At 32.1% G+C, this 20,090-nt stretch overlaps 1 protein-coding gene across 4 annotated transcripts in view; it reads right to left on the reverse strand.

Annotated features, from left to right (window-relative positions):
- LOC124368665 (neogenin) overlaps window positions 1–15,798 on the reverse strand; it is a 124,545-nt gene extending 108,747 nt beyond the window's left edge. For 2 of the 4 annotated variants that reach the window (XM_046825934.1, XM_046825932.1), the window contains exon 1: window positions 15,492–15,798. In XM_046825934.1, the coding sequence (XP_046681890.1) occupies window positions 15,492–15,582 (91 nt within the window). In that variant the 5' untranslated portion in view covers window positions 15,583–15,798. The remainder of the gene's footprint in view (window positions 1–15,491) is intronic. The other 2 variants (XM_046825933.1, XM_046825931.1) reach the window with 1 other exon arrangement.
- Between the last annotated feature and the right edge of the window lie 4,292 nt (window positions 15,799–20,090).

Genomic DNA, 20,090 nt, shown 5'->3' on the forward strand with positions numbered 1-20,090 from the left:
ATTGTAATTTTCTCAGATAGTCAAATCATGCTAGAAGGAGTTAGCTCCTGCCAGTCTTTTTTTTCTTTGGTAATGAGTTTAGCACAGTTAAAGGTTGCATCACATAACCTGCAACCCAGATAGTCCCAGACCATCAGGAGTCTTTGGAAATGACATGACAGATGCACTGCAAAAAACGCAGGCCACAACTTAACTGGACCAAAACCTGCGTCCGTTACATAATTTTTTGAGTGATGAGAACCAGTCAAATACACTATCCTGGCCAATGCTTTGGGAAAACTCTTCCCAAAGGTCTCGGTGTTCTTCTTTCTAGATCCCTTTCTCCTTTAAGCAGGAAGTGGCTCATGAGAGCAGTTGCACTAATAATCGGTCAAGGCCACCTACTTCCAGAAGCATTTGTAAAAAATATTAGACTGTGAGGCCCTGAGAGTATGGAGGGTAAAACTATGGTCCAATGTTGGCTACAACTAAATTAGTACTGGCAGGATAGTTCTTGAGTGGTTTATAATTCATATTCAAAATAGAGCTTCTTATGGTTAATCTATAACGGATATAAATTTTCTTTAATTAGTACTAACAGATAATCATATTTTTTTTGCAATTCATTAGCATTGAGATACTAAAATCTATGTTTATATAGTGAAGCATTTATGTATTTGACACAAATTCATATTTATAACACAGTTTTAAACTTTAGTCCAATGGTAGAAACAGAGCTTCAGATGCCCAGTTGGAAACTATTTAGCTTGCCCTTTTAACTGAACCTGTCTCTTCAAACTTCTTGCTTAATTGCTTGGTGACTAAGTGGTTGTGCTACAGGAATCTGTTGTTTAATTAATGCAATCAAATCAATTAAACCTCAGTTAAATTTCCACCACTTTTTTAAAACAATTACTTGTTGAGAGGAAGCTTGCGATTCGTGATTTCAAACACTAGTGTACACATAGTTATTGGTAAACACACACGTTCAAATTGATTAGGAAGCAAAATAAAATAAAGTTTTCCATCTTGTTATACATTAAAATTGTAAAATCAATTAGTCTTGTTTGGATGAACAATATAATACTAATTTTCTATAGAGACAAACAATCTTACATTTGTTCTTATCAAATATGATTCTCATCAACAATTTTCTTATTCATGTTAGGAAATTAGAATAATTATGGTTTTTGAGTATAAGGACCTAAAGTATAATATTTTATCAATATTGGAGCATTCTAGTGTACTTGAGTGAGCTGGGTTCACAGAAGCCCTACAATGCACTGACACTGACACCTGTCACTTGTACAACATCACCCTCTCACAGCTGGCACTTTATGCTCCTGAGCTGGAAAAACAGGCACCTCTGTAGGGTGTTCATTAACTACCAGAAGTTTGTTTGCAACTAAACTGTGATGTGAACACATACTGTAGGGCCTATATGGAATACAAGAAAGGAGATCCAACACAATTAACAATAAGTTGTTCATTCTGGTTCCACATTAAATACAAATAATTTAAGGCTTAAAATGTATAGAAAGGTTTACATATAATGCGCCACTCAACTGTTCTTTTAGATCCTTGGTTAGTTGATTATCGCAGTTTCGATTTTTTATTGGTTCATCATCAGATCTTATGACCTGTTTTTTTCCATCAAATGGGTACCATCGAATTTTTAAAAAGTAAAAATTACATAAAAAACACTGAACACGGAAACAGAAATTCAAAAACAGTTACTGTCCAATCCTGTATTGGACTAACCTCCACACGTCTCGCTGTTATCAAAGGCAAGTAGTAGCCTCGTAGTCCACTATTTTTATCCCATTATATTTTGCCCATTTTAACTGTATTTTATATTCTGAGTGTTTATTTATAAATTGCTTATTTCCCCACAGTATTAGGTGATTAGTTTTTGGGTAAGGATCTAGAATACTGTATTCAAATATTGTTTCTATCAAAATTATTATTGTAACTTATGAGGTATTCAGCAAAAGTAGATTTCTGGCAATCAAATTTTATAATATGACAAAATCCAATTATGAAAAAAAAACAGGACCCAAGAATTAAGAGATCTTTATTGTCTTTAAGCACTAATGACAATGCAATGGACGTCACTTTTTCTTATAATGAAATGGCCTACTCATAGCACACTTTCAATATCCCATAAAACAAGTGTAATGATTTAGACTTTTACAAAATTAGGTACGGTAAAGTAATTTTTATACATACATGGTTATGACAATAACACCACAATTTGATCATTAAAGAGAAAAAAAAGTAAAAATGATGTTAGCAGCATCTTGTTAAATATATATATATATAACACATTTAAAACATTATATATATATATATATATATATATATATATATATATATATATAGTATAAATTAAATAAATAGATAACAATACAACAAATAACAAAAATCTGACGATAAACCAACAGAGACTTGAAATTGACGTAATCCACTAATCAACAATAAAAAAGAACAGAAGATTTATATATAAAATTTAAACCAGATCCTTAATTTATTAATATTTTGTTCTGGAGGCTTACCACAAAATGAATAAATTTTATGCCCATCAAGCAAAATTAGCCTATGAATGCAGGGGACTAAACACAAAAGTATATTTTACCAACTAGAACATTAGACTGAATCAAAGATGCTCGGAACATGAGATAATACCGACTTACATAAAACAAGTAACAATAATAAATCCTTCGTTCCAAATACAGCTACTTACTTGGAAGTACTCTGGAGTTTGAACAGGACAATAAACTCAACTTTCTGATATTATTAATAAACAAACTACAGAAAACCTTAAATACAGTGTATAAACAGGAGAGACTATTCACTAAACCTCATACCACCAAACCGCGGCATGATCTACAGTCTACACTGTTAAATTTGTTACCATCGTCCCAATGATACAACTACAAAATTAATATAATTAAACAGCTGTTTTGAATCAGTACAAATCTATGATCGATAAATTAATTAAAATATAAATATTCCAGTCAGTAAGAACATCACTAATAAAGTAAAAAAAAGACTGGGCTTAAGAAAATAGTTAATGACAAAGTTTTAAGGACAGGGGTATAAATTATAAACTCAACTGCTTTAACTATCCAAAATTTTATATCAGTCAAGACAGACAGATCATTCCAAATAAAGGATGAAAGAACATTTACCGAAACCTGAACTTGATTGTATAAACTTGAAAGTTGCTTAAAAATAAGTGTACAATGTTCTAAAAAAGAAGACAATTTTAATGTGTGAATAATTCTTTTCTGCAATAATAAAATTCTGTCTATTTTATGGGCACTTCGCAAAAAAATTATACCATAGTTCATAACACTTTGAAAAATAGCGAAGTACACATTTTTAGACACTTCATGGGAATACAATCCCTCAGGAGCCTAATTACATACATTGATTTGGCTCTATATGATCGTTACAAGTCAATTTTGCGTCTAAGTAAATGCCCAATGGCTTAGTTTTGAGTATATTATTAACAATTTATTTTTTGTGAAAACTACTAAATTTGTATTTTGTTGGGATTTAATAAAAACTGGTTTACATTGTACCAGGCTGTTGCATCTTCTAGAGCTTTGCTTATCATTAACATTAAATTTTCCGTCAATTCATCAAAAAAGGTAACACATAAACATGAAAATATTTACAAGCAAATTAAGTACAAGTTTGCTTGTCATTACTAAGAATAAAATTGGTCCCAGGATCTATCTCTGTGGAACGCCTATCATGACTACAACTTCTGATGAAAAACCCCACTTAACGCACACATTTTGTCGCTAAGTAGAAAGGTAAAGTTTACAAAGAAATGTTGATGCCAATCACACAGTAAAACATTAAAACTTTTTCAAAAGGATGTTGTGGTCAAAACAGCCGAAGGTATTGCTCAAATCGCACATTATATTGTCACAGCACCATCCTCAAAACCCAAGACGATGTCTGACACAAGTTTCCCGACTGCATTATATATATATATATATATCGTATGGGGGACAAAGGCAGCTATCCATAAATAAATAAATTAAAAATTACAATTATTAAAAAGTACGTAAGAACAAAGTTCTTGAGTCATAAATTAAAAATAATATTAAAATCTCCCGTCACAAAGCTAAATCCAAATTACTGAGCCAGTTTAGAGACCCATCCTCTAAACCACTCAGACCAGCCAGACCACCAGAAAACAATCGCAAAGGGCAGTCGTTTACAATGTGCTCAATTGTCTGAGAGTTTGCGCCACAATCACACGTCTGGTCGTCAGTAATACCCCACTTGAATTTCCAGTGATTGCTTCTCCCAACCCCAGTTCGAAAACGATTCAATAAAACCCATTCCTTTCGAGGAATTTCCAAGCCACCCGCTGCTTTCGTAGGATCGGATATCAAGAACTTGTTCCGTCCATCGAATGATTCCCAGGATGACGCCCAGTTAGCATTAGGCGTAAAGTTCTCCTCTATCAACTGGGATGCTGTTCGTAGTGATGGCTTGCGTGATTTGAGCCGGCTATCTTGCTGAGGAAGGTCGCGCGTAATGGGCAATTCGGGATTGGACACGATCTTATTGAACTCTCTCAGAAGAGCCTCTTTGCGTCTAATCTCAGGTGGTGCTATATTGCTCAGCACTGGGAGCCAAGGTGTTGGTGTTGGCGACTGCATTAACTATAGACATCACAGACCTAAATAAAAACTATTGATAAATGAAAATATTATTATTATTGTCAAAAAATTGTCTGCACAGCAAGCAATCTTTAATATTTTCAATTGATTTGAGAACAATGGTGTGAAATTGAATATTACCAAACTTATAACAGAAATAATATGTATAATACAATATAATATTCCCAAACGGAGAAATTTGCAAAATTTAATATAGCACAAGATTTTTGAGAATGAATCTGGATAGTTTTTTTAGTTGGAATTCAAAACTTTTCAGCCATATCAAAACAATGGAGGTAAAACTAAGCAGTGCATTATTCCAATTAAAACTATATCTGAAATAACAGACTTACTAAAACTGTTAGTCTACCAAGGCCACTTTTTGTCCCTAATGACATACAGCATAAGTTTCCAGGGAAGTACAAATAAAATCAGTTCTATATTTATATTACAAAAAAATCAATAATGTTTATGTTTAAATTAAGCTATATAGAACTTCATACAAAGCATATTTTTAAAAAAACTGCAATATTTGAACAGTTCCTTCAATTTTTATTATATATGTTTATAAATTTATTTAAAATATCTTAACTTTTTTGCTAAGGCTAAAACGACTTTTGCAACATGAGAAGAAAAATGCAATATTAGTTCCCAGTTTACAGATTAACTACTTTTGAAAAAAGTCCTTTTAAAAGAGATTGTGTTTATTTAATGACTGCACAGTTATGTGACAACCCAAAGGTTGCGTAAAAGGTTGAGAACAACTGTTTTGCAAATTTCATTAAACAGGTTGAAAATATATTATTGACTAAGTTTTTATATGAAGTGGATGATTTTAAACTTAAATTATTTTAACAGTGATACAATTAGACTACCGTAAATATAAAATGTAAATTTTCATCTGTATGATTATTTACATGTTAATTTGAGACAAGTGGCTTAATGATGTAGTGATTTTTACTAATTTAGTTGCTAGACAATGTAAGCTAAGTTTTGTAGTTATTTTAATATATACAACCTAGTTTTTTTTAATATATTTATCTAACATTGTAACTTTTTATGACAAATAAAATGAATTTAATTGTATTGAATAGTAACATTTTCATTCTAGGTATCTTGCAAACCTATTGTTCAAAATATAAATGTCTGTAAATGTTAAATTGGTAATTGGAAATTATTAGTTTAATTCTTTTTAAGCTTTGAAGAAATAAAAAGGGTCTTTTGAAATTATATTTAAAAGATAATTAACCCTATCATCTTTATTCATTAAAAAAACACTGATATATTTCAATTATGGAACATGTTTTTGTAATTTTTTTAACTTTCACAAAGTTATGAAAGAGATATTTCAATACTCTTATCATAGACTATCCATGTTTGAAAACTGTCCAATTAATTTACGTATTAAAATTAATAATACATTACCAAAAACTTACAAAAATAGCCACTTTGAAAAAAAAATTAAATAACTGTTTTGAGGAAAGCTTATGACAAACATTTGATGTAAATTACATTTTATAGTATTCTATTCCTCATGCTTTAGATATTAACAACTTTTATATTATCTTAGCGACTTTGATCAAATTTATTTAATATTTAAACAAGATTATTTTTAACTTAAATTTACTGCTGCTCTTCTGCACCGATGCAATGTATTTGTGCAAAGAAAGATTCTGATTTTGAACTCTTTAACACAGAAATGTTTGGCTGCATTTGGCCTCTCTCAGACACATTGCTTGGGTAAATGTTACAGTTAATGTCAATTTCACTTGTCCACATTCTGTTCTAATTAATCAATCTAGTAGGTCACATTTTACTTTGATCTCCAAACTAAACTAAATCACTGGTTTATCTGCATGTGGATTGTTTTCTTCTAAAGAAAACAAAAAAAAAATTAGAAGAAAACAATCCACATGCAGATAAACCAGTGATTTAGTTTAGTTTGGAGATCAAAGTAAAATGTGACCTACTAGATTGATTAATTAGAACAGAATGTGGACAAGTGAAATTGACATTAACTGTAACATTTACCCAAGCAATGTGTCTGAGAGAGGCCAAATGCAGCTAAACATTTTTGAATACATATTGCTATTAAATTCAGATAATATACTCAAATAAATAAAAACATAATTCTGTCTTGATATGATGATGATATTTACCCCTTTTTACCCTTGATCTTTTTATGATGATATTTAGCCTTTGGTAATCCAAAGGCTAAATGGCATATGTTTTATATTCAATACAGCTTATTGATATTTGACAGAGTCTAATTTATTTAAATTTATATATGTTCTAAAACAAATAGGTTTATTTTAAACACTTTACCTCAAAGTATTTTATTGACAAATTCCATTGCCACTTTTACAAATCAAATTAATACTGTAGCCTACTGTATTAAAGTTGTATTTACTAATGAATGTTAAGTTATTCTAATAATGGCTTAGACTAAACAGTACAGTACTGATTGTATCTTGATAACCAAGCCAAGTAATAAATGTGGCAGCTTAAATTATGTGACAGCTAAACAATCTTGTGATGACAACCAATCGCCTACTCAGACAATGATTGTAACTCATGAATTTTGGCTATTGGTACAATTACATTGAAAACAAATTGGGATTTTTGTTTTCTTAAATTCGATTTTGTATAATTTATTGGACTGTTACATTTAGGCAAATACAAACAAGGTATGTTGATATAAGCTCAATTCTAATGTTAAATTTACATAATTTTGGCTTTTTTGTTTTGCCTTCATCTGTGAGTAAACATTTAACAGATCTTTCTGGGTTATTACAATCCACAAAATCGTAAAAGATATAAACATATCTTATATGTAAGACTGTTTGTTACTAAAAGATTAATTATTTAATTATATATTTTTATATTGCCTATAAACTCATGCTTGTTTATGTTTGAGTTATTTTATAATGTGTATAACTTAAACTTGTTTATTCACAAGAACAAAAACAAAAATCAGTAATAATTTATAAAACTACAAAATATTATCAATTAGTTGATAATAGTAAATAAAGTCTGAATAATAATATACCTTTTTATCACTTTACAACATGCAACTATTTAATTATTTTATGAAATTGGAGCTTTGTTTGAGCTTTTTTTTGCTTGTTTGTGTTAAAACTGATTAAACATACCATACTTAGAACATTAAAATATTGAATAATTATGTTAAGAATATTCAAAAAAATTAGCAAAGGGAGGCCTATAATAGTAAAGGAATAACTGTTTAACAAGTAATACTGATAAATTCCAATCAAAATACCACAAATATTTTAAATATTAAATTATATTTCAGAAACTGCCTCTCTGGTACACAATTAAAATTACCACTAATGTTTAGTGTTTGATAAGTGTAATTTATCAGGGAAAAAGTTACATGATAGGCCTATATTTTTATTTTGATGTAATGATCAACATGGGTTTATTTAATTCCCTCTTATAAAAACACCAACATTGTCACAATATGCACTCCCATCTATTACATTGAAATAAAAACATTCTTGTAGTTGACTCCATAAAAGGTTTTCTTATATTTGAGGGTGCAATTTTATTGATAGGTATGTTGATAACTATTGATAATCTATTGGTTTATCTATATTTTGAATTTATAGATTTTATGAGACCAATTTTTATGACATAATTAGGCTTAGCCAAGTAAAGTCGTAATACTGTTTTTTGCATATTCAAATCTTTTTGTTTTTTTAAACTTGGATTTTGCCATCTTGGGATGATGGGTCTATAAAGGTTTATCTCACTTGTACCAACCAAACGATACCAGAATTAGTGGAAGTATGTGTTTCTTTTAGTATTAATATTATTTTATTCTTTAAACATTTAACAAACTTGGTCCTTAATTTTTGGTATCTAGATTAATTGATACCAGATTAACTAAATTTCTGGTTTAACTGAACAAATTCTGGGCAAAAAAGAAAATTTCTTTATGTTTCGCTTATATAACCAATAGAGGCCTTATTTAATACAAACTAGTATTTTGCTTGTTTCATAATTATTAGTACTTCAGTGAACCCAAAAATAATTGTATTCTCAAATAAAGCAAATTTCAGTTATTTTTCATTATTGGTCACTTAAATTGTTTGTACTAGTTTTGTATACAAGCCTATTGTTTGTTGTATTCGCTTGGTATACTTTTGTAATTTTCTGTTTTATTAAGTTCTAATAATCTTTGCAATTCATTAAGCATGTTATATACACAATTTGTTTTTAGCAATTGATGGGTACAACTGATGATTACATAATAATTTTCACTTATTTATCTTATACTATATACAATATTTGCCTTTTTTGTATTTTATTACAAATAAAATCTTCTTCTTATTCATTATTTTTACTTGTTCAAAAATAATATATTGGCGTTTTTAGAATTAAAATGTGCATTCTTTGCTGGCCAACTAATATTTAGTTTTGGACCATGAAGGATTGCATAGGATAGTCAATAATCACATAATATAAGTTACTGAACATTTTCATGGAAATGATGACTTTTGCGGACGCCCTAATATACAGAATACTATTATGAGTAATCAGGATCACTCAGTAGAGAACACACAGTGAAAATTTTAACATTTAATAAAGTTAGAACGTTACTGTACAGTAGCTTAACATGTTGATTGTGCTTAGTGTACTGTCATAAGTAGTCTACGTCACTCAGTATACAACCACAGTGAGTGTTACTGTAATGTAATAGGAACATTAGGCATACATTAATTTGTAAAACATTAAATTATGTTGGAATGTAAATTATGTGTTTATGTTGATGATAAACTGCATTTCAAGTACAACAATAATTGGACTAACAGTATAGAAGCCCAGGAATAGTTAAATTTTTGGGATGAGATCTCATCCTTTGCTGAATACCAACAAGGAACGATAAGCCAATATGAACTAAAGAATGTTATGCTGTATTGGCTTGTTTTCTACCAACTACTCTCTAGTCAGTAGGTAGCGTAACTTAGCTAACGTTAACAACTGATAATTGGAAACCAAATTTCATGGCTTGGGTCATTCCATGCGAAATCAACCAATTCTACACTATGATTTGAACCTTGACCTCTCAGATTTGTATGATTTTTTTGTTTATGTGTTCTACCCACACGAAATAGTTAAAATCCAAAATTTCAAATTTTTTGGGCTTTTCGTTTTTGAGTTACAGGCATTTAAAAAGCCAAAAAAATACAGTTTTCAGTCAATTTACGATTATTTAAAAATGACCTAGTTCCAAAACTATAGCACCTAGAGAGCTAAAATTTGTAGCATTCTCTTCCTCTTGAAATTTCATTCAATTAGATGTATCACATGACTATGTTACATACATTTACAAATTTTCAAAAATATTCAAAAAACATTTTTTGAAATTCCTAAAATACGTTCCCTTGGATTTGATCAGGAAAAATATATGTATTGCTCATTATCATTGACTACATACATGCAAAGTTTCAGGATGGGGTGTAAATGGGTTCATATTTAAAACAATTTTTTACTACTGGAATACCTGCCGGTTATGTGTGCGTGAGCTGCTTCTGGGCTACACATACTATTCTCGGGACATATGAAACTGATATGAACCTAAATTATTTAAAAAGCATACCTTTTTAAGACTCTGTTTAGTTGAACTTTTTTAAAGTTATTTTGATAACTGCTATAATCATTCCTTTAAAAAAATATTTTTAAAGGGTTTTAAAACAAAAATAATAAAAAAATATATATAATGAAAATGTGTATATGCCTAACACCACTTACCTATTGTTTGTTTGTCTTCTTTTGCTCAAACATGAACCAATTTATTCTGTGACTGAAATACCTAGGTTATATCTTTTGCAGTTTTTTCTTTATTTAAAAATAACAATATAATAGTTATGTAGGCCACACATTCATGTTATTACTAACTCCTGTATTTTTTAGAATTTTAAATATTTATGTAATGAAAGTATTTACATAGTACACGGTTACACTCTTTATTACTGATATGGAACACTACTTTACATTAATTCTTCTTAATCTTGTGAGATAAATTTCCATAGCTTTAGAAGAGCTCTTCATTTCTTCAGGTGTCAAAGAATATGTTCTTCCGGATGCTGTCGTTGGGTCCACTGTTTGCAAGAGCGTATTTCCTGGCACATCAAATATATCTCTTGGCTGTGGATAAAAAAAAGAATGTGCTGGACCTTTTGGGTGCAAAAAATTAATTTTGTAAATGTCATTAGTTTTCTTTTCAATGCACCCAAGCCACCAAGAGTCATCATATGCCACAGTCACAAATCCGCCATGAATTTTTTCCAAATCAGTTGGGGTTATTAGCTTTACGGTTGTCACACATTCAAGGGATCCATCAAAGCTAAAATAGTAAGGCTTGACATTAATTTGATTTTCTGTATGGGGTTGAAACGAATGAAACTTTTGTGTGCCTGTGATTGCTTTTACTTCACTATATCGAGGCAGCAACAATTCTTCGGTCTCTTGGTAGTCCTCTATCGTGGAGTACTGAAATTCAATGCTTCTTATATTTGTCACAGCAAAATCATATAGTTGTTTAGGTGTGAGGATTTGTTGGTCATACGGTCTTTGTAAGCTGGCTTTAGCAGCTAGCCGCTTAACAGTTCCGCCAAGGCCGTCGCATGCACTCTTGCCATGGGATGTTGCGAAGAATTGCCACTCTGCCTCCACATTGAAATCTGCATTGTGTAAACACAAGTTGTAGAAGTTTTTCTTGTTCTTGTACTGTGCAGCGCTGCCGTCAGAAAAGTATGTGATCTTCTTGAGCGTAAAAGGCAATCTTTCTTTTAAGATTTCTAAGAGTTTTTTCTGAAAGACGTAGAAGGCTACTGTATTATGTTCTAAGCATTCTGAGATAAAAACATACTGTAAGTGTTTCAATTTTCCCTCCCATTTGTAATAAATGATAAAAGGGTGCAAGGTTGCTTGGGATGTGGTCCAATGGAAGGATTGTATTTCATCTTGTACAACAAACGAATAATTTTCAGCAAAATCACAATTTACTACCACGTGACCTTCAGTCAAATTTACCTTTATTTCACTGTAGTATTCTTTCTGTTGGTTGGCTATAAATGAATGAGTTTTGAGTTTCATAAGTTTTTCCAAAAAATCATCAATAAAATCATCCGTACTTTTGACTACAGTTTCCATCAAACACCTATCCACAGTTACCTACCTTTTAAAGGTGACTTCATCAATCATTTCATCATTAAATGTGGTAGTCAATAGTTCTTTTAATTTAATAATACCAGGGCAGTATTTACACACATCCATGTAACAATGCTGAGAAGGTGGATTGCACATAATCTTGGCCAGGCAGGAATGATACAATTTTAGAGTAGTTTCATCATCAAATTTCAAATCTTCCATTTTTGCTCCATTCATCATCAGCTTAATGTTTTGGTGCAAGGTACATACACATACAGTGTGTGTCCCACTTTTCCCAGCCAAAATGCAGTTTTTGGGCTTTAAGTCACAAAATTTTGAGAAACCAATTTTGTTTTCTGGGAATTTTTCCTTGAACAACTGGTATATTTCATGCAAATTGGCCAAAACCAATCTTTTTTGTATCTGGAGTTTTCCTTCTTTATTTCTGATTGTTACATAATCTTTTTTCCCTGGCATCAATCTGCTAACTTCATCAGAATTATAAAAATCTTTTACAGATTCAGCGGTAACTTCACTAAGAGTTCTTCCAGGTTTTGGGTTAGGGGTTGAAAGAATCCCCTTTTCTTGTACCAACTTTTTAGCTGTTCTAGCCATGTAGTTTGTAACTTCAAATTCTTCTTCAATTTTTTGACAACTCCAGCTTTTAGGTAAAATAGACAAAATTGTTATTTTTCACTTCTTTTATTTGTACTGGCAAATTTTTCTTTAAGCTGTTGCAACATCTCTATTTCTGACTCTTCAATAAGCTCAACAACTTCCTGTTGGCTTGACTCTGGCAATAAGTTCTTTTCTAAGCTAACTTTAATTTTATCCAATTTCTTTTTTGTGTAGCTAGGTACATTAAACTTTTTCTTCTTAAGGGGTGACTCGCCGATTAGTTCCTTTATTTAAATGATCTAAAGAGGATTGTGGATCAGTAAAAGATTCATCCAAATTTGAAGTTCCAGTAGTTTGCAAAACCTCTTCATCTGTCTTGTAAGATTCATAAATCTTTTTCCGACATGTATCACAAATTTTCATGCCACTAATAATTCCTAAATCTAAAGAACACATCCAATCTGTTACATTTCGTAGTGATTTTGCACACATTTTCTTATGTTTATCAGTTTTAAAAGGGTTACAACATTTTGTAGAAATAACTGCCCAGTTCTTTTGAGATGCCATTTTAGTTATAAAAAGTTCTTTTTTTTAAATGCAAGTTAATATTAATATATTTTTTTAACTAGAGAATTTTTAGTTTAAAAAATGTTTTGCTAAATGTGTTTATTTTGCTGTGTATGTATAATTATTTATAAATATTTGTAGAGGTAAGTACCTGCTTCACATTATTATTTGCAATTTTATTGGCACCAATAAAAAAACACACACCCAAATCACTTGTAACTATATACACTAAGATAAGTTTTAAAACAGTATTAATGTACACTTTTATAACTAAGACTGAACAAATAATAATATAAGATTAAAAATGTGCTGAGATGTTTACACAACCAAGACATTCAGGCAACTGCCTTGTCTGGTGCACTGAAAAGCAAGTTGTAACATGGAAAACTACTGACTGACTGGGCACAGCAAATCAAGTTGTGACATGAAAACCACTGACTGGGCACTGCAAAGCAAGTTGTCATTTCAGGTTGCCACATGTTTCTCTATGAATGCATTCTTGGCATGTGGCTGGTTTTATACACAAATTCATAATAATATATATTATTATAAACTATATATATATATATATATATATTTAAATATATATAAAATTACATGTACAAGCCTATATATTTTTCATTTTTGTACTTGCTATTTATTATATTTTACAATGTTGTTAAAAAGTTTGTTAAAGGAATTATTTTCAGAACCAAGTTCAACTAAACAGAGTCTTAAAAAGGTATGCTTTTTAAATAATTTAGGTTCATATCAGTTTCATATGTCCCGAGAATAGTATGTGTAGCCCAGAAGCAGCTCACGCACACATAACCGGCAGGTATTCCAGTAGGAAAAAATTGTTTTAAATATGAACCCATTTACACCCCATCCTGAAACTTTGCATGTATGTAGTCAATGATAATGGGCAATACATATATTTTTCCTGATCAAATCCAAGGGAACGTATTTTAGGAATTTCAAAAAATGTTTTTTGAAAATTTGTAAATGTATGTAACATAGTCATGTGATACATCTAATTGAAGGGAATTTCAAGAGGAAGAGAATGCTACAAATTTTAGCTCTTTAGGTGCTATAGTTTTGGAACTAGGTCATTTTTAAATAATCGTAAATTGACTGAAAACTGTATTTTTTTGGCTTTTTAAATGCCTGTAACTCAAAAACGAAAAGCCCAAAAAATTTGAAATTTTGGATTTTAACTATTTCTTGTGGGTAGAACACATAAACAAAAAATCATACAAATCTGAGAGGTCAAGGTTCAGACCATTGGTTGATTTGATATGGAATGACCCGCTTATCATTGTTGCCTTGATCTTTGATTCAACAAATTATATGATTTATTTATATTTTAAAAATTTATTGTTTTTGCTTGTTATAGTTCTAATTAATTATTTTAGTAGTTCATATAAAATTAGTTACTATTCTTATTCATTGGTCAATATAGAATAATTTAATTTAAATGTCACATTTCATATTGATAATAGTTGGACATTTTTTTAATGATTTATTTGTCTTTTGTACCTACAAACAATATTAGCTGCTTGTAAGCTAACCTTTTTAAATACCTTCCAACAAAGACCTTGAGATGTTAAGTCTCTTACTTGCTTCAATTTATTAATTTAAGTAAATGATTTCATGTACTTTAATCTCCTACACCAACTTTGCCAATACTACTTTCAACAGAATATTATACTATGAATACTATCACTTGTCAAGAATATATTCAGATTCCATTTTGCATAATTAGGCTTTTGTTTGAATCTTTAAAAAAACTTAAATAATAAACTAATATTGGCAGATATGCATATGCTCTGTTAAGAGTCTAAGCTTATTTTTGTGTTTGGTACAGTCATAAAAACAAAACAAAATATCTTAGGCTATAAATACTCTTATGTTCAGAAATTGCTGTGATTCATCACGCGTTTAATTCACACAAACTTTGTACCTTTTTTCTCTGTATTGCTCTAATATAGCCCACACTACTAGGCCTATTATTCGTAAAGTAGAACAACTATTTATATTATCCAATTTATTGTAGGCTACTACAAGTTATGCTATGTCATAAGCATTTCTATCTATAAAGCTATTGCTTGATATAAAAACTGTGCGACTGAAAATGCATGTAACTTAGTAATATAGCGGATTTAGATATAAACAAATTCCAATATAAACTAAGGGCATCTTACTAACATAGCCTGTTTTGTTATTAGGACTAAATCTTGTAAATTAAAGTAAAATTGAATCCTAATAATTTACAATTAATATTAATGTATATGCTAATTTATGGTTAGTTGACAAAGCGAATTAAACATGTTACTTGACATATTATATAGTTAGAACTAGGCTTTAGGTTCATACTAGGTACTAGATAAGGTATACTCTGATTGAAAGTTAGGTTAGCATAAAGTTAAACCACTAATAACTCAAAGACAATCCAATTATACGATAATCAAATGTTGAGTTTCTTACCTGCATCTCCAAAGGCTCTCACTATTGAAGCACGAAATGTCAAAGATACAAATAAACATATCCTCAAAATAAGCGAGGATAAAATTTCCATTATGAATGCTATAAAATCATTTTCTTTAGTTTTTCAAGTGAAGTCACTAAACGTTTAAACCAAATTTACTTTGAATAAGAGATTAAAATGAAAGTTTTAATTCATCATAACAAATATTTACGGCTACGACAACAAACACAGCCTCTTCTGACAGTCGCCATCTTTCACTATTATTTTTACACTGACTGAGTTGCCGACTCTGACTTGTCTCTTGTCTTAAATGCCCATTTATTTGCCTTTGCTCACCGCTGTTGCTGCTCTAGCGCTAGTGCACTAGGACGAGCCTTCGCTGCAATACTGTCCTCGTTCAATTTAGTATGATGATGTATACTAATATTTTTTGTGTTTCCTTGTTCTTAAAGGAATTTACCTGTTAGAAAACCTATTATGTTACTGGATTAAGTATATTAACAATAGAATAATTTATTCAATGCACTTTAGTTACTGTATTTTTGTTGTTATTTAGCATACCTATATTAATTAATGATCTCTGTGATCCCTGTTCAGTTAACCAATATATTGTATTACAATCTTCTAAATGTATTCTACTTTCAATGATTTCATCGAATGTTTCTACTGTTGTCTCACTGTAGGTAATTATTTTCTAGCATAAGTTGCTGCTCACTATGTTTACTGTAATTGTTTAGTTTTTATAGTCTATGTAACTTTTCTTCCTGTCTTGTGATTGTACACTGTTATTTATCTATCCTTTTGCATGTACAAACGGTTATCTTTAAAATGGAGTTTTCCGTAAATAAATGTTAAACATTCCAACAAAACTGGTAGCGTAAATTGGAGAACAAAATTGTTCTCTAGATTTCAGTGATTACATATGGAAATTTTCTTTTTTAAGCCTCATATTTTTAGCTATGTATGCTTCGAAGCCCACTGCATATAGTATATTACCATGTTGCGGCACATCCTAAGATTTCAATCTGTGCCATCTCAGCAAGACAACCGAGACTACATTCATCAGTCTATTAAGGAGGATTATACTGGGATCGTTTTCTTAGCATCGCAACAATAAAAATCGTACTCTTTAAAACTTATAGAACTTTTTGACAACAAATTCCGTACTCATTTAAAATTCAAATCATACATTCCTTTGGATGTTCAGTACGGTATTAAAACATCTCTTATAATCTTATTTGATGAAATTTACCTACTGGAGACTCAAGAACTACTGACAATGAAAGACAAATAAACCCGGAAGGTTTATTGTTGCCCCAGTCTATAAAAGGTGTGGAGCGATCAGTTGATGAGTATTTTGAGCTATCACCTGACCGTAGGGTGGTACCTGAAGAGTTACCGAGCCTTTACCTACTCCTAAACCTATCGGGTCAATTCCAACCTCCACTACCCATCGTGGTAAAAAGATGATGCCTGGTGAAGTGGAATCTAAGTGTGGATCGTGTAATGATTAGTGTATCCACGGAGTGAAGTCTTGCGTTCCTCTGGAAAGTGCGAAAAATTATCACATAAGCTGTGTAAATGTATGCTACTTTGACTAAAATTACAAGGCCTAAAGTCTCTCCAGGTCAGGAATTCACCGAATGTGTAGAAGGGCCGCAACGATAGCCACTGCTTCAGGTGAGGTTTCAGCCTAGGAGGGGGTAACATTTTGAGCTCGACTGAAAGGATGTTGAAGTATCTCGAACCGGCGTAGGATGGTTTCTTCTCGAAAAGTGTTCTTCTGTGGGATGGAAGGTTGAAGTTTTTGGCGAATCAGGTGTTGTGGTCGTGTATCTGGGCGTTTCGAGTGAGCCCCCTTGAGAAAGAAGAGATGATCACCTTGAGAATGTAAGCAGCCACCACTGTCATTATTCCCCATTCAACAAAAGCCCCTCTACAACTATCGCTCGCCCCCAGATCTGTCATTATTCTCACAGCTCTTTCCCTTGCGCCTAAGTGACCGGAGCTTTAAGTCACAAGCTTTCTTCAGGCCATTAGCTTTTGCCTTGTCTTCCAAGCTACCATTTACTAGGAACAAGTTGTTAGCTTGTATACATTTCTCCTTTAACGCGTTCGTTTCTTCATCGTACGGTATCATTCTTTTTTTACTTCTTCTTTTTCTTGTTTTTTTTTCAGGACATGCACGGTCAAGAGCGATAGTGACAGATTATAGCAAATTTTTAGGCCTGATCAATGTCGACGGTTTCCAACACGTTATCCCAGGATTCTAGAGATAAGTGCAATTTCAAGTCACTGAGGCTGAACGGCGTTAGGTTGAGATGGCGTCAAATTGAGACAGTTGGTTTGTCCAGAGTATTCGGAAGATTTAAACGACATAACTGTCCACTGTGATCGGAGATGCCCGTGTGAAAGGCATGCACTGAAATCTGACTTTCGTTTAAGGTGGTGCACACTGCGTCGATAGAGGTGGCAGAATGCGATGTAATTCTGGTGAGGGGCAAGGGAACTCTTTTGATACTGTGCGAGGTGATTAGTTCATTAAGAAAACTTTTGCTGATTGATGGAACTAGGTTATCAATGTTCAGATCTCCGATAATAATGGTAGAAGTCTTGGCTTTGGGGATACACTTTAGAAATTCAGCAATTAGTTCCATAACTAATTTCATATTATCCAAACAGTTTGAGGAAGGACGATATATTCCAAGTATGTACAAATGTTTACTGTTACTGAGACTTATCTTTACAGCCGCCATCTCACATACAAGGGGGATGCTATGAGTTTCAATTTCTAACTTCACTGTTTCGTTTGTGAATTTGTTGTTTTAAAGATAGCTACTCCACCCTTAATATGTTGTTCTCTAATATATACTATATCAAAGTGTAGTTAACGGGTCTCGTGTTTTGTATAGTGTCAGGTGTGTTGCCATGTTCTGTTAAGATCGCCAAGTCCGGTTCAAGTAAGTCAAGAAGGTGATTTATCCTTTCCAATTTGTTATTCATCCTATCTATATTCTGATGGAAAATGGTTATTATGTTGTTTTGGCCGGACGTTGATGTTGACCCTTCCAGTTGTGCTCTGCCGGTGGACTGCATTCTAAAAAACGATACTTAGATGATTCAGGTTTTGAGCAGCCAGGGGTTGAGGTTACAGTGATATTATTAGCCATGCCAGGCAAAGTGAGATCAAAGTTTCCCTGTGCTGAAGAGTGGTCAATCTCATAGATGCCAGCTGAGTGATCTCTTCTCATCGTTGTGGAGAGGTCAGAGTAGAATTGAATGTGCTTGTTATAAAATTCCTCCACAGTCTCGTTGGGGTGACGAATTCTTGAATTAGCTGGCGGGTTTCTAGCTTGGTTGGTTGTATCTGTAGAAATGGTCGTTACCGGGCCTGTGATACCGCTTCCACTGAGATATAGCTTCTGATTGATTTCTTGAGGAGAAGGTTTATTGAACGTTTTTAATTGGGATTCCAGAGTCACCGATCTACACTTGATTGAGGTTAATTCGACTTCAAGACTGTTCGCTGTAATTGGAGGTGTGTCGATGGATTTACCACTTACTCGGTGATCGTGAAAGTTTAGACTCAAGGATAAAAATTTTTTGTTCATATGATTCAATGATACGGAGTTGTACGTTGTCGTGTTCGTTGAAAATATCTTGATGTTTGAGTCTTAATGATTTCTCTTTATCCAGTTGCCTAAAAGAGGCGTCGAGTTTAGAAAGTATCTCTTCTTGATTGTTGACTAGTGTGTTGTACTTTATGATAAGATCTTCTAGTTTGGCTTCTTTAGATTTTAGTGCGAATTACAGCTTGTTATTTTCTTTTTTTAGTTCTTCATTTTCTGCCAGTAACTTAAAGCCGATCTCCGCAGACATGTGAAGGAGCTCTTCATTTGCGACGTCTCTGCCACCACTGTCATTATTCCTCATGCTGTAGTTCTTCCAGAGATTTCTCCTCTGAATTAATACACTCTAGGAGATCGTTAGTCATATTTTAGTTGTGGCCCTGAGTTTGTTCCATCAAATTGCAGATGGGGCAAAGCCAGGGTTCACTGGGGCACTTCGAAATATCATTATAGTGCTCATGTGACATTCCCATGCACTGTCTGTGGTACCAGGATGAGCATTTGCCATCGCAGAAAACAGCATCATCATCGTTATTTACCGAGTTGACGCAAAGAGGGCATTGCAATGTTTCATTAGGGAGTGTGTCATAGGTTCATTATGATTCATTTAAAATTGCTGCACATTTATTATTGGGACATGAACACTTGGATAGTAATAGGTGATTTAAGGGTGTATCAGTTGGTGAGTACTATCCTCCTAGAACAAATGGTACCTAACAGTATTGATGCTGTGATATGAGTATTCCTGGGTGGGTTTAAAAAAATCTGTAAACCTATCTGTAAAACACTGGCATAGTGAGGACATATCAGGTATTGGATTTTTAATTTTAACGCTTTTATATTTGAATATTCAACTACTACATGGTAAATGAATATAGCTGTTTATCGTTGCCCCTAAATAGCTGTTTAATGTATTAGAGGCTAGATTAGTTTAATTTTGTATTTCTCGGATGATGATATAGATTTGTA

The sequence above is a fragment of the Homalodisca vitripennis genome, chromosome X, assembly GCF_021130785.1.
Source record: "Homalodisca vitripennis isolate AUS2020 chromosome X, UT_GWSS_2.1, whole genome shotgun sequence".
NCBI lineage: Eukaryota > Metazoa > Arthropoda > Insecta > Hemiptera > Cicadellidae > Homalodisca > Homalodisca vitripennis.